At 33.2% G+C, this 16,676-nt stretch overlaps 1 protein-coding gene across 1 annotated transcript; it reads right to left on the bottom strand.

Moving 5' to 3' along the window:
• Positions 1-200: 200 nt before the first annotated feature.
• On the bottom strand, positions 201-16,672 carry LOC132718499 (uncharacterized). Its single transcript, XM_060702197.1, has 13 exons — positions 16,570-16,672; positions 13,750-13,841; positions 9,555-9,619; positions 9,350-9,441; positions 8,487-8,580; positions 8,036-8,186; positions 7,108-7,369; positions 6,382-6,532; positions 4,663-4,893; positions 4,125-4,230; positions 3,647-3,745; positions 1,304-1,483; positions 201-607 (listed from the first exon to the last, which is right to left on the bottom strand). The coding sequence occupies exons 1-13, from the start codon at positions 16,590-16,592 to the stop codon at positions 507-509; spliced, it is 1,647 nt and encodes a 548-aa protein (XP_060558180.1). The 5' UTR covers positions 16,593-16,672; the 3' UTR covers positions 201-506.
• Positions 16,673-16,676: the final 4 nt, after the last annotated feature.

Here is a 16,676-nt window from a genome sequence, read left to right as displayed (position 1 = left end):
CATAATATTCATATAAATTAAATACATCCAACTTAACTCTATGTCGCTTTCAGTCCTGGTGAGCTAACATTTATATAAATTTTAACATTTGAGTAAATCTTTTCTTTTTTTCTTGTGACCACATCAGTGTTAGGGCAACTCAAAACATTCTCTTAAATTGTATACATGAATATTTGGATTTTATAAAATATAACATGGTCTTTCTATGATAAGCTTAAAAAATTTAAACTAAAGATGGATAACATTTCAACAGTAAATCAACATGTTTTCTATATCTAAATTACTTACCCCGTCCATATCAATGTTTTTGTTTAGGACAAAAATGTAAATATCTTACACAAACAGTCTGGCATGTTCATTCTCCCTGGAAGTTTATGTTTTATCTAATCACTGTTTCACTTTTGAACTGCCTACTTATTTGCATTGCTTTCCAATTGGTGTTTGTTAAATGTCCACACATTTTTTAAATCAATTGGTCTATTGTTCTCTTATTGTCACGCAGCTGTCTAGTTGAATGTTTCACACAAACTTAACAATATATCCATAGTTTCTAGTTGTATCACAGGAACCAACGCTACAGGTCTATTCCTAAATCTCCTCTGCATACCTGAATCAAAACATTTAAAATTTTCATTTCCAAGACATTCATTAAAGCTGAAATTGTGATATAACAACCTATTTGTTCCACATTGCTAAGATTTTGTTTAAAATTTCATGTTTAAACTATCAAAATGAAGATAATAAATAAAGGCAGACCAAAAGTACTTGTTTGTGAATTCTAAAATCTTGCCAGTTCAGACAGCTTCTGAAGTTTTCAATCCTAATCTCTGAGAGAATTTGAACACAAACCTAACATAAATCGTGACAGGTGAGCTAAAAAACCACACCAACCTTGTTAAGGTCACATGGCAACTTCCCTTCATTACTTTTTCAGACACAAACAGGCACTTAAGTAGACCTACTAACCTTCTATAGGATTACTAGACAGCTTTCTGACAAGTGAGAAATAATTTGATTCATTACAAGATCAAATTTTTGCTCTGTGTTAATGATTTCACAATGCCAAATTTACCACCCAGACCTTTTGCCTTCAAAGTTACCAAAGAGCACTTCTATTCATCAAATGGCAATCACTAGTTGATCATTTAAAACAATCATGTTCTTTTTTTTATTTAATAGGAAATCATATTTGCAAATCTAAAAGAACATAAATTACTTTTTATAAATCAAAAATTGTCTAGCTCTATTTTTCGTCAGGTATTAATTAAACAATGGATATCAATAAAATTTACATTAACTTTACCTTCATATAAAGTATCATAGTTGAAGACATTTGCTTGATAAAATATTCTCATCATAGATATCTGGCTTTCAGCATCACTGGTCTCTTTAGATATGTCTGTAAACATCCCTCTTGTTTCCTCTAAAACATCTATAACTGATTCAAGATTAATGTCAGCAATATCGTTACCTTCTATTTTATCTGAAACAAGATATATATCAGTATTAATCATTTCTGAATCTTTAAGAAAATAATAGATGTATGGTTCTTGCATAGAAGTTAATTCTTCAAAAGAAAATCAAATTAATATCATTTCATAAAAAATTATGCAAGAGATGTCTTCTCATTAAAGTACAACTTCCCTAAAAACAGGCCAAACTTCGACCAAACAAGATTGCATTTGAGAAAAATGCTATGCCACCGCATTAATACAACACTAAATAGTAGTGTAGGAACAGATTTTTTTTGCTTTCTATACAATTTTGAAGATTGTCATAATGCATAGATCCCTGACCTATCTGATTCCTATTATCAGATTAGTGGTTAAATCTGTTGTTAACTCAATAAAAGATCAGAGTAGGAATATATCAATGCACTCGAGTCTAGTGAATTTGGTGGTGAAGGTCATATTTCACACAGCCTAAATTTCATGACTACATCAAAGGACAACACAGTAAGACACTTTGTCAGAATCTAGGTCAGTTGAAATCAAAATTCACTTTACATCTTAATCCGTGCACATGGTTCAAATTTCATAGCTGTACATCAAAGGACAAGAAAGTAGGTCACATCATCAAAATCTAGGTCACCTGATATCAAAGTTCAATTTTACAACTAAAACTGTGCACATGGTCAAAATTTCATTGCTGTACATCAAAGGATAAGAAAGTAAGTCACTGTCCCCCTGGGCAAGGCAAAATTTTGGACCAAAGGGTTTAATTCAAAACAATCTTGATACAGGTCAACCAACCAATTAAAATTTGAACAATCTTGGTAAAGGTTCCATATAAGGAAAACCTATAGCCCCCAGGGCGGGGCTAATTTTGACACTAGAGGCAAAATTTGAACAACTTTGTTAGAGTACCTATAGATGAAATAATTTAACAAATATTAAAGCTCTAAGCCTTGTACCTTCAGACAATAAGATTTTTTTGATTTTTTACTATATGTATATATTGAAAATCAATGAACCCCGGGATGGGGGCAATTTTGACCCAAGGGCTATAATTTGAACAATCTTGCTAGAAGTTCACTTCACAATGTTTCATGCAAAATATCTAACCTCTAGCATTTGTCAGTTGCTAGAAGAAATTTTTTTAAAGTTTTTACTATAAGTTTTTACTATATACATATAAGGAAAACCAATGACCCTCGGGGCGAGGTCGATTTTGACCCAAGGGCTATAATTTGAATAATCTGGGTAGAAGTCTACCAGACAATGCCTTGTGCAAAATATCTAAGCTTTTGGGTCTTTACAAGAAGGTATTTTAAGTTTTTACTATATGTACATATAGTGAAAATCAATGACCCCCGGGGCGGGGCTGATTTTGGCCCCAGGGCTATTATTTGAACAATCTTGGTAAGGGTCTACCAGACAATGCCTTATGCAAAATATCTAAGCTCTAGGCCTTTTGGGTCTTTACAAGAAGGTATTTTAAGTTTTTACTAAATGCACATATAGTGAAAATCAATGACCCCCGGGGAGGGGCCGATTTTGATCCCAAGGCTATAATATGAACAATCTTGGTAGAGGTCTACCAGACAATGCCTTATGCAAAATATCTAAGCTCTAGGCCTTTTGGGTCTTTACAAGAAGATTTTTTAAATTTATTCTAATAATTCTTTTTGGTTGCCATGGCAACCAGATTTCAGCATGGAATGAAATTCTTTTAACAACTTTGGAAGCCCTTCACCCAAGGATCAATCCTGCCAAGTTTGGTTGAAATTGGACTGGTGGTTTTTCACAAGAAGATTTTTTAAGTTCACTATATAATCTATATAACACACACACACACACACACACACACACAAACAAACACACAGGTGAATCGCTATATGCCACCGCATCGCAGATGCTGCGGTGGCATAAAAAGAACAGTTTAGGCATTAGCAAATAAAGCTCGTATTCTTTGTCCTGTCCTATAATGAGTAGAGTATATCAAAGCTTAACAACTACTTTCTAGCATTATCTATCAAAGAGGGCTCGCAGTTGTTAGTGTATTATGATACTGAAAATCCCTAAAACTACCAATAAGTGTTCCACATTCAAAGTATGGCATTGCTTTCCAACATATTCAACAGGTTATAATTTAATAAAAGCAGCATCATCTTGTTTAAATGCATAACAATTTAACAATGACTTACATAAAGAAATAACCAGAGACAGAGGTATAGCTTCAGAGGATTTGATCATCCTTGCCTTTGATGTGTACATAGATCTTTTACAGTTTGTATTCCTTTCAACTGAAAATAAGTTTTGCAAAATATCTTCAATACCTTAATGTTAACTTTTTCAAAGGAATTAAATGGTGGTGTTCAAATAAATTATAATGATTGTCAGTAATAATATAGTCAAACTTGTGTTCAGGGACCGCACAAGGGAAACACCAAAGGTCAACAAGGACAAATTCTGTCAGACAAATCTTGACATAGATTACATGCTAATTAATGTAAAAAAACTTGCTAATTAATGTCAAAAAACTTTACTTAATTCAAAAAGTTTTTGATTAACTTATTTCATTAATCTTTTACATAATTATATCTATTATATTAATCTAGAAGAGCAACTACTTATAAGTATAAGAATAAAAGCAAACAATTGACATAAAAGAAAACTGTATACCTTGTAATGGTTTAGGTACATCAGTTTTAGCAACAGCTTGCCATTCTATAAGAGCTCCTTTTGGTAATTGTGGAATTACTACATAAACAGGCATACAAGATGGGTCCTGAAATGTTTTTCACATTTTTTTCTCATTCCACAGCTCATTTTTATTAACATTCTTGATAAAATTGTACTGCTTTCAAACAAAGAAAATACATTTTTCTATTTATTTTTTTTAACATGTGGCAACTTTCTAGCTTTACTGCTTAATGAAGACCTCAGGTACCCCCCCCTCCTGCACAAATGGGCTACCAAGTAGAACCACTGATGTTCTGAAAGCTAGCTAGATAGCTTTCTCACAGTGAGAGACAAGATGTTTGAGGTCAATGACCTTCAGCACTTGCCCCTAAAATACATTCTGTTTTAATTTTATTATCCCCCTTGAAATAAAGACTAAAATAAAGACATCTTACCAACATTAAACTAGATTAATTTTGAGTGAAACTGCAGATAGAAACTACAGATGAAAAAATTTTGATTTACAAATTAAGAATACCTTTATCGTGCAGTCCAATTCCTGTGTGGCTATAGGAATATAGTCTGGATGAGTTACATAACATACACATGTAATTATATCATATATTGAGCGACTAGAACACATGGCTGAGAGAACACTGTTCACATGTTGAAGACTTAGTCTAGTCTGAGAGTGTATACCACCATCTATCAGGGCAAGATTAGCTGGTACCATTCCTATCTGACCAGCTACATAGCATACATTGCCTACCTGAAATTCCAAGTTTATATCTTATATAATATTTAAACACAGTTCACAAGGTTCCACTGGTAAACATATGTGGCAGTCAAGTGCATCATTACACCAATATATGCACAGCATACAAAAAAGGAATGCTTTCATGACATATGACATCAGATGTATCATTGATAAACTAAATGACATGAAATATAACTTACCTCAATTTAGTTCAACATGACTGTATCAATTCTCCTTCTATTAGCATATTAAAATTGAAACATATATCAATTTTTCTTGTGTTGTAGTACAATTATTAATTGTTCATTAATCAAATACAGTCGAACTTGCCCATGCGACCACGTGTATTAAGCGACTTTTGTCTTAAACGACCACTTTAAATATCCCCCGATCATTTCCTCTCTATATCTTTAATGTATTAAGCGACTTTTGCTCAACGCGACCAGCGACCGCTAATGAGTCACCCAATTGAGATCAATCTTTTCATTAAACGACCACTTTTTCCTATCAAGTATTTGAGTTTTTAGAAAATGCCACTGCGTAATGTCACAAGTGTCAACGATCAAAACACAACAAATAAACATGTGAAAAACTCTATTTCCCAAACCATTTTAGCGTATGCAAATGAAGTTAAGTATACCCGTGACGTGTATTATCTAATAATATCGGATAAACAATGCAACGCTCCGCCCCTACTGAGATGGTGTATACCATTTGACTGCATTGAACTGACCTTGAACTTGATCAGCAATTAAATTAATAGTAACAGAAAACATCTTAACTAATAGGGTTTTCGTGTTGGAGACAAGGAAAAACAACGGAGGAGTTAAAAAACTTTGGAAAAAATGTCAAACATGTACGTAATTTGTCAATAAATATCAGAAAGTTATTTGTTACATTTGCATCCATTTAGATTATCGGAGCGTACTAATTATTCAACATTTATATAAAAATGAAGTTGAAAAACATTCCCTATTTATAAGAAAGATGTCATTTATAAATTTTGACTTTTATATCATGCTGACTGTCTTAAGAGACCGTTTCATTAAGCGACCGTTTTTGGTGTTTCCCTTGCGTGGTCGCCTAATACACGTTTGACTGTACTGTAATTATTTACTCAAGTAAACTGGCCTCCTTGACTATATTACAGCGCATTTGAACTCAATCTATGCATTATTCTACAACATTCACAAAATAGATATCCTTTTCCATTAAAAGTTTACATTGCACCAACACAAAAGAGATCATGTGACTAATTTCCAGCTTGACCTAGGGGGCCCCTCTGTGCATTATTTCAGGCACCAAGGGCACCTGCGTAGAACCACCGACATTCTATGAGCTAACTGGATTGTTTTCTCACATAAAAGAATCTATATTCCCCAGTGGGTTTAAGACCAAATGCAGTGAGGAACAAGTGATTGGAAGTGAACGACCATAACCACTCAGCCACTGACGCCCCCTTACTTTAATGAGAATATAATGAAAGTACACTATAAATACCTTGGTACACTGACTGTAAGGTCCTATATTCGCAGGTGCCCAGTGTGACAATCCTTGAACATGCATAGTTTCCCTGTTACTATGACAACTGTTTCCATAGCAATCTAACATCATAGCAACGTTGTCAGGTAGTTGTGCCTCAACACAAACTCTTATGAAATTAAAACAATATCAATCATCAGATCAAGTATATCATAAAACTATCGGAACTTTTCCACCAATTCATTTTATCTAATCTTTACCATTTTCCATTAATTTACCAAAGAAATAATTTTTTTTTTTTTTTTACTTGGGTTTTACGTCACATCGACACAGTATAGGTCATTTGGCGACGTTCCAGCTTTACTGGTGGAGGAAGACCTCAGGTGCCCCTCCATCCATTTTTTCAGGCACAAACGGGCACCTGAGTAGAACCACTGACATTCCTTAAACAAGCTGGATAGCTTCCTCACATGAAAGAATCCAAAGTCCCTGTCGGGATTCGAACCCACAGCAGTGAGGGGCAAGTGGTTTAAAGTCAACGACCTTTCTACGTATTTCAGCTTCATATTTAAACATATTGTCTGAGACTACTAGGTAATAAAAGACTTAAATTTGTTTCTTAATAAAGAAGAATGCATTTGAAGTTCATTTGTTATGCCCAAAAATTTATTTAAGATAAAACAAAATATGCCAATGACTCTAAGATAAAGTAAAGATATTCTTAAAAGCCCAAAAATAAAGTACCTAGCTGCTGGATTCAATCCAAAGTACGTTTTATAAACAGCATTTATAGCAGCAAAGTCAGCCATATTTTTCACATAGAGGTGCATCAACACTAGATCTGACATATTTAGAGGTTTTATCAGTTCCTGAAGATTATCCATAGTCTGTCTGGCTAACTGTTCAACATCTTCATCTTTCTGTACAGCCATTAGATTGGTTACCCAGATATGACGCCAGTCTGAGTCGGCACTTTTCATTCTAGTAACTTCAGCTTTCTTTGAACCTAAGGCAAAGTGAGATAAAAATAGATATTGTAAACCAGAATAATTACATCTATCAATGTGTGCATTAATAATGTATACTGAAACAAAAAAGAAACTTTCTCCAAGTTTGAATGCAGATATGTTAGTACAGTTTTTCAATCCTTTTGAAACTCGATTTTTACGTTGAATAAACATATCGGGCTTTTATATGGGGATTAGCTGACCGATTTTGCAAACAAAACGAGTTTTACAAGCTACTACATGTACATTAGTGTGTACATCTAAGTGGTACCCTTGAACAACTGGCACATACTTTGCGAAAGTTTCCTTTTTGGTTCAGTATATTTGATAATGAGCTTCACAACCAAAAACCACTTTTTTTTTTTAAAACCATGTCAAGTGCAAGCAGCAATATAAACAAATTTTAACCAACAGTATAGAACTTCATGCAGTTTGACCGTGCTCTTTACTTTTGATTGGTCAAATTTTGTATTCAGAATGATACAAATTCAAAGCATGGTAGGTAAATTACATAAATTTATCACTGACCAAGTGTAAAGCCCTTCAAAAGCCAATTTAACTATCATCACTTAGAATACAGTTGCTTTTTATATTTTATATCTGCTTGATAACTGCTTAAATTTATGCAAATAAATCAAAACTTCTAAGCTTAATATAGAAATTACCTGTTACTGTGTCTTTAGATTTTTGGCGTTGTAATTTTTCACACTGAACACACCTTAATTCTGATCTGTTTGGAAATAATTCATCTAAAAGAGATCTGCTATGTTTAATTGGAAGGCCTTTTATCAAGTCCAGTTGAGATTGACTTGGATCCTGCAAGTGATGTAAATCATATTACATGTACATACTGTATTTACTCTGCAAATACTGTGTAATTTGAATGAAGTTGGCATCATACTCTTAAATGATTCGGAAACTAGTCTCATTAACAAATATAGCAGTATAATTATTTTACAACTAGCTGTCAAAGTCATAGTTTTATGGTGTACACTGGAAATAATATTTTCTACTTAAATCAATGAAGAAAAGAGGATTTTGCCCCTGCCCAGTGCCCAGAGAACACAATTATTTAACATATAAAACAAAAATGTTTTTCGAAGAAGTAAACTATACCATTTTTTTGTCTTCAAGGTGAGCTTTTTTCAGATTGAGGTAGCCAACAGGAGCAAATGCATCATCTGAATGTATAACCATTTCCATCTCATCTCTGTAAACAAAACATATTGTACCGTTATTATATTCATGAAAACAAATCTCTATGGTAACTCAAAAACTAATAATATGGAAAAAATTTCAACAACTTGTCTCACTTAAAATAAGTAGTCTAGATCACTCCAAACCGTCTAAATGCATGTTATGAGTGATGATGATAAATTACATGTACCTATACCAAAACAAAGTCTACAATGTACTGCTTTCAGCTTAAATGTAGTAATTTACAATAAAATCTCTTATTACAGTGTATTTTTCACTTTTAGAGGAATGAAGGCGGGGCCCCTGGAGAGAGGATAATTACGTCAAAGAGGAGATAAAAGGAATTCAGAAACAGAAAAGACAGTCCATTTTATGACAAAATTGAGATACAATATCATTATTTTTTAAACTGCAATGGCTTTCTCTCATTATAATTATAAGATAGTTAGTTTTTTACTCCTGGATGGGATTTTTTTCAGACAACGGGGGAAATATACTTTTTGGGGAGGGGGCAGACCTTTGGTTTAAAATTGGTCTGAGAAAAATCACTTCAAGTTAAAACATACATTGGTCAGTTTAAAATCCAAAATCTGGTCCAGTCCATTCCATGAACTACAGAGAGATAAAGGTTGACAAGATAAAGAGAAAAGCTTTGTTTCTTACAAACATAAAAGGATTTGTTTGATAAGTTTGATTTTATAATAAATATTGGTAGTTTAATATTACTCAGCAAATATTTATTATTCCCAATAATATAGCAAATTCTCTAAAGAAACACTTACATAACAATTTTCTTCTTAAATATTGGACAATCCAATGTAAAAGTTTCGTACTCCCCACCTTCTCCACAAACATTCAGCTCAAACTCTGCATTCTGAAAAAGAAAACATGAGAATCATTGGACATGTTTAGCCTATACAATAATAATTTTTCACATCTCTGACTGACACTTTGTGAATCAATTATTTATAAGTGGTTCATAATTACCTTTTTATGCAAATAATCCCTCATTTCTGACAAGGTTTTACCAAGATGATGTTTTGGCTGCAACCCTAAAATGAAATTACAAAAATAATAATAATACAGCATAAAACAAAACTTTAAAACATACCAAAACTTTTCATAAGCCATCTGGTTAGCTCAATAGGTAAAGTGTTGGACTGTAAATCAGGCGACACAGGTCTGATTCCTTTATGGCGCAGGTCACTTTTGTTGTGACTGATCATGAAATCCTTTCAACGGTCATTGGCATTGTACCTCTGCTGTGACATGTACAGAAGTTATCAGTTCCTTGCAAAAGTGAAGGCAACAAGAACTGGCAAACAACTTTTCCAAGAACGATGTGATTGCTTTACTGTGCTCTGGTAAATTGTGGCTCCCTGTCGAGATCCAGAGGGTAAACTACCAACATACAAAATTTTGCTTCTGTAACTGAAAATTTATCTAAAAACTGCAACCTAAGATTTGCTAAGACTTGCTACTGACACTGAATTTGCGAATTTAAACTTGAAATTTTAAGTTTAAAAACCCCCCCCCCCCACTCATTTTACTCGGTCCATCCTAATGTATTAGAAAAACTAAAAAAATCCCAATATATAATGTACAAGCAAATTCACAATAGTTGAAAAGAAATAAGATTAAATATAAGCACAAACCTTTGGAGCAACCTGATCGACAGGGGGAAAATTACTTTTAATTTCATTTCCCCAAATAATTCTGCTTGATATCCCCAAGATACGCTAAGGGAAACAAAACCAAGACCTGAATTGAAAAATATATTAAAATTTTTGGGAAAAAACACTTTTAAAATTTAAAATATATTTTTTCAAAAAGATGGCCTATGTCCACAGCTTTTTTAAAAATCTATCCTACCCATGAATAAAAATATGTAAAATTATTTGCAAATATAAAACCCCAATTTGGAATGTAATTTTTTCCAATTATTCTGAAAAAACAAAGGAAGTTTCAATAAAACAGTGATTTTAATAATTTTCGGTTCAATTTTTTATGCAAAAAAACTGCAAATTCATTATCCAAAGCTTTAATAACTGTATTGCTTTGTTGTAATTGTTTATCTGTACATAGGGTTTATAATTTTAATTTTTGTATTGTTTGTATCACATCCATTGTGAAATTACTGAAAGGCATTGAAAAAAATTCATACATTTTTCACCAAATCATTGATAATTTACAGGAGGGGTTCATTTCAATAAAAAAATCATTAAAACTTAACTTTTCACACGAACACGTTGAAATTTGAGTATTGCACCCAACGAAAACAGGGCTTCCAATAAATTTTTCTTCCTAAAAAAAAAAACACACTCGGGGCCCGTAAAGGGGTTAAATTTCCCTAAATTTCCTTTTCATAAAAATGCTTTTGAATTTTAAATTTCCCAAAATTTAAGTGTTGAAAATTTATTTTTTTTTGTTCAATGAACGGTCTTTTTTTTTTTTTTTTCTCTTTTTTTTTCAAAACTTAAAAATTTTCAAAAAAATTATAGAAAAGACATGACCAAAATTTGTCATTTTTAAAATAAACAACTTTTATCATGTTCTACTTTAAACCAAAATGAATTTTTCCAACTTCATTTTTTTTTTTTCTGAAAGAACATCAAAAAAAATGAATTTAAATTTTAATTTTAGCAAAATACCTTTAAATTTTTTAAAAGTTCAACAACTTCCAACCATTTTTTCCTTTTGGTAAAAATTCTTTTGTTGATTGGATGCACTTTACCCCGGTAAAGGGGTAAACCCTTGCCTCCGTTTACGGGCTATGCATGGGGGCCTCAATGATAATAAGCAATTCCTTCATCGTAAAAAAAATCGACATTACAAGGTCATAGTTGAAATAAAAGACAAGTTAAGTCATTATCAGAGACATTTGGCCAAAAGATAATGATTGTAATATGTACACATAACTGGGTCATCTGTCATCCAAGTTTTTAGTTTTTGCATCAACATGTACTGGATTAAATTCACAATGTATAAGATTATCAGTAAATGCAATGGATTATCAGACAATTTAGTGAAAACATTATCCAAGCCAAAAAACCTTTTTATGCCATAACTGTCACGAGTTACTGAAAATTCATCCTCCAGTTAATTTGGAAAATAAGCTGCATCTCAAAAGGGGAGACAATGCAAAATAATAAGTTTCTGGTTTGAAAGGCGTGTTTTAAGTTAAAGTCATAAGCAGATAACAAGAATACAGTCATAAATTTGTTCCCAGTGCCACCTCTAGTCAGATTACCAGCCCCAATCCCAATGGCAAATATGCTTATTTTTTCCAAATCTTTAAAAGAAAATATTCCTAATCAAACTGAAATATTATTCCAAAGGTGCCTGAAATGTTCCAACAGGAATCAAATATTTTTCTCATGCAATTTTATGATGCATGATTTTTCTAACTGGGTTCAGTACTTTTTCCAAATAAAAAGCATAAAAGAAATGTGCGTCGCCAGGATCCCCCCACATCAGAAAAAATTTTTAAAAAATTTTCCAGTTTTTCCCCGTCTGATTTTGAGGGTTTTTATGCCCCCCTTTTAGAAATTTGGGGGTTCATTTAAATTATAAGGTCATGAAAAAATTTTAACAAAAATGTAAAAAAAAAACGGTAACATTTTAAAAGTTTTTTTTACAATTTTGTATTTTTTTCGTGAAAAAATTGGGGCAATTTTTGTATTTTGGATTTTTTTTCTCCATAAAACGCGATTTTTTAAAATTATTTTGTGTTAAAATTTTTTCATAGAAAAAAAAGTCGTACTATATTGAAATTTTCGTTCATATCGCCTTCTATTTTCATAGTGCTTTCAAGTCCCCCTATGACGGAATTCAAGGGCCAAATAAAAACTTGGACAACCAAAATATGTTAGGTTCATTCCTTAGCTGTTTTACAGAATTAGAAACATTCCTGTCGCTACCCCCTTCGAAGTTTCTAATTTCAGTGAACAGCACAAGATCAACACAACATTATACCAGATACATATAACTTCATTTTCGAGCAGACAGTTTTTCTTCGCGCAAATAGTGCGACAACAAAATAATAATTTTTTGTCTGGGCGCTTTCAATATATGCAGGCAGTACGTATAAATCAAGCGGTTTTAACTAGTTAAGGTAAATTTGCCGGACCACGGGAACCCGGGTAAAATTTCATTTCTCATTAAAATTTAAATTGGAGCCCACGGTAAACTTCCATACATTTTATACTGAATTGACGGTTTAAGCTGTAACGACTTTTGTTTTGAATCAGCGGACGGTGAAATTCTTGCGTCACAAAATACGCACTAACTAAATTTCATTGCGTCATGGCTGAAAATAGTGCGCCAAAAACGCGCTCTGGCAGAAACACTGGATATCATAATATTTGGTTCCTAATTTGTTTGCACAACCTATTTTTTTTTATTCACTTCAACTATTCAATGTTAACACAAAACATTCTCACACAAAGTTCAAGGCCATTAAAGTATTAAGTGTTAACCTTTTGCAAATTGCATATTGCATATTTGTAGCCAAGATAATGACTGCATAAATTTCCACAAAAGTAAATGTGTGGGAACTGAAAATTTCAATTTTTTTCCAGGCATTCAACTTTCTCCAAAATCATTGAACCATGAACAAATTTAAACTTAGCCTGTTTATTCCAAAGATGTATCTTAATGTCAAATTTGAGTTGAAAATGTATAACTGTCGGAAAATATTGAACAGAAAATAAAAATTTCTTACTTTTTCAAAGTTCAAGAGGGATAACTCTATCAGAAATCATCAAACCATGACCAAATTCAGACTTTACCAGCATATTCCTTTGACATATCCATATATTAAATTTGAGTTGAATATGTACTTCTGTTTGGTAGATAATGAACGGAAACTAAAAATTTCCTCTTTTTTTTTCAAAGTTAAAGGGGCATAACTCAGCCAAAATCCATTGAACCATTCAACTTGACCTGCAAATTACTTTGATATATCCATATGTCAAATTTGAGTTGAATGTGTACTTGTTGGTGACATAACTCTGTCAAAAATCATCAAACCATGACCAAATTCAAACTTGACCTGCATTTTCTTATGATATAATAATGAACAGAAACTGATGATGATGATGGAAGGAAGGAATGACAGAATGACCGAACTGGGTAAGTCTATATGCCCCAGCCATTTTATGTTGGGGGCATAAAAATATACCTTTGTCTTTTGGCTTTAGATTGGCAAGTGCAACAATGCTGTGGCCTTCAGAAATACACTGTATCATGTTGTAGCAACTGTCCTTCCCTCCACTGAAAATATGAAGTACAATTTTATAAAAATATGGATTCATATAAAAAGTCCCTTATAAGATTGTGATACTTCATTATAAATATCTAGTTGATAGAATTTAGAAATGCAAACCTATCATAATGCAAGAATTGCCAAAGTCACTTAGGTGAGGAAAAACTATATATTTAAGGTAGAGCTGTCATTGATTCAGTAAAGTTTGCTGGTGAGACCTAACTAATGGCAAAGGGTGTGGCTCTAAAAAGATGCTGCTGCCTCCCAGAAGGTGCCTTTTAACTATTGTCTTCCTTTGTTCTGCAATGGAGAAAATCTCCACGACAGTAGACGGCTTAAGAAGACCTTCGTTGCGGCTCTATGCTCAGCAATGTTGAGAAGCGATTAAACTAGGTCCTCCATAGCAGCTCTACGACCAGTGACCATAGTCTGGGACATATGGCATAATCGTCCCCCAGTATAAATAAACTTATAACACAAACAATTGATTCTGTGTAAAGCATATTGATGATACATGAATATCGAATGACACATATCAGCCATACACCGATATAAATATCAATACATACTCTTTGTTTCTTGTATATAATTCACTTTCATACCTGTTGAATGATTTTAGTAAAATACATGTTCTGTGATTCATACGAATATGTTCTGTCCTGTTTATAAATGTCCTTTGCATGATTTTTTTCTAACCATTTTTGTCATCATTGCTATGAAATGTGTCCATTATGTAACAACAGCTTGGTGTTAGACATGGCCACCTGCTTTTGTATGTTTTGGGTGAATTTTCAAAATTTTTAGACAATTAAATAATCAAAATTATTGATTTTTTTTCAAATGCGTATCAATTAATGATCAATAGAAAAATATCAAAGATACATCGATATCGTCTCTATTGATGACAGCTCTAAATTAAGATATATATTTTCAAGTATTACAAACCACACATTATGTGTACTTGTCAAATCTTCATTTGATATCTTGTCCTAAATGTAGACTAGTTATCCTTCAAAAATAAAAAAGTAACAGCCACTTACAGCAAACATTAAGCAAAAAATTCAATAATTTAACTCTCAAAGTCAAGGTCATTTATAAGTTAAGGTCACCCTCAATTTTTTTAATTTGTTTTAGGTCTTGTCAAAATGTTTGCTGTATCCAAATATGATACCAGTCCAGTCATATATATTAACTATATTTACATCATACTGCTTTAAAATCTTTGCGATTACTTTAACACCGTTCTAGCCAATTACAACAAAAATCAAGGAAAATTAAAACATTTAAACTTGATGGATAAGGTCATATATAAGCAAAAGGTCAAGTTCAATCTAGTTTACTTTCAGGTCTTGTTCAAAGGGTTGTTGTGACCGAGTATGAAGACAAAGCATTAAGAATTAAGTTTGCAGACAGCAACAGTCACAGCAACAAGACACCATAACTAAGGGATACAGACTGACCAATTACTTTTTGGTAACTTCTTGGGCCCCTTACATGTACCTTCAAAATCTAGGGGCCCAGCCAAAAAAAGTTTGGAGCCCAACTAAACAATATTTCTTTGTCATTCTTTCTTTTCAAATAACAATACTTTTATTCATTAATCAATGTATCCTTTAAGAAATTGTTTTTGTAATAGCTGAAACTATGCAACATATTAAGTTTCATTGGCACTGCTATATTTTTTCTCGACTTTGACGTTTGGGCAAATATTGGTCTGGATCCCTGCAAACCATAGCAAAAGCTCAATTTTTTTCTGAAAAGCTAAAGTCTAAGTAGCTATATTTTTTGAAAGGATAAAATTTTCAATTTCAATTGAATTTAACATGCATGGTACATAGCAAAGGCTATATATAGGGACAGCTTTCTGATATAAGTCAGATGCTAAGTCATTGTACTAGTGAAAAAGTGCACAGGGCATTTAGGGGGAAAATACTAGCATTTTTAGGGGAAAATATTCTTATTTTGGGCTGGGGGAAACAGCCTTTATTCGGCTGTAAAATGTAGGAAAAAAAATCACTGACTGAGAAGTCGGTTAAATAATCGTTCATTTTTCTGTTTTAAAGGTGTCATTCGGTATTTCATGCACAGTTTCTACTTTCACTCGGACAACTCAACGATTATTATTAATCTGAAAAGTTGCCATTGTTCGTTATCAGAATTCGCCTCCTATTATTGTTGAGTTACATTGAAAATGGCGGCGCCCAACTAGAACTAGAAAAAAATTTCATTGGTAGGTATAGAATTCTATATATTCTTTACTTGGTTTTTATTTGATTTTCTTTTACATATGCACGTGTAGTCTATAGCTAGGCAAGCCAAAGCCTGTGCCCGCTTCGCGGTCCCGTCCTTTGACTTCCCCATCCATTGGCATTGGGCCGAAAATACTCGGGGCTAAATAACCACAAATCTCAGGTGCAAGACATCATAGGTGTTTGGCGCGTTGATTGGTCACTACCCCCCTGGCCAGCCCCCACCCCATCAACTCTACAGCCCTCCTACCTCTCAAAAACATGTTTCAAATGAAAAATACTACTTTTTACATGGTTTTGAGAGGTAGGAGGGTTGTAGAGTGGGTGGGTTTTGAGAGGTAGGAGGGTTGTAGAGTGGATGAAGGGGGGGGGGGGGTAGTGACCAATGAACGTGCCGAACACCTATGCATGGCATGGCATTGCCTCAATAAAATTGTTAAGAATCTTGGTGGACATTTCCTATTTGGAATCTGGAAACTGAACAAACCTTATTAATGCGACTGTTTTCATATTTCAGGCGGTCTACGTGCAATCCAAAACCAAAATTGGACAGATAATTTCTCATGCCTAATACGCGCGCTCAAGTGAAGCCGG

Source organism: Ruditapes philippinarum, unplaced genomic scaffold (assembly GCF_026571515.1).
Source record: "Ruditapes philippinarum isolate M1 unplaced genomic scaffold, ASM2657151v2 ctg386_1_1_1_1, whole genome shotgun sequence".
NCBI lineage: Eukaryota > Metazoa > Mollusca > Bivalvia > Venerida > Veneridae > Ruditapes > Ruditapes philippinarum.
Note: the sequence above shows the minus strand (reverse complement) of the source record. Positions and strands in the feature narration are given on the sequence as shown.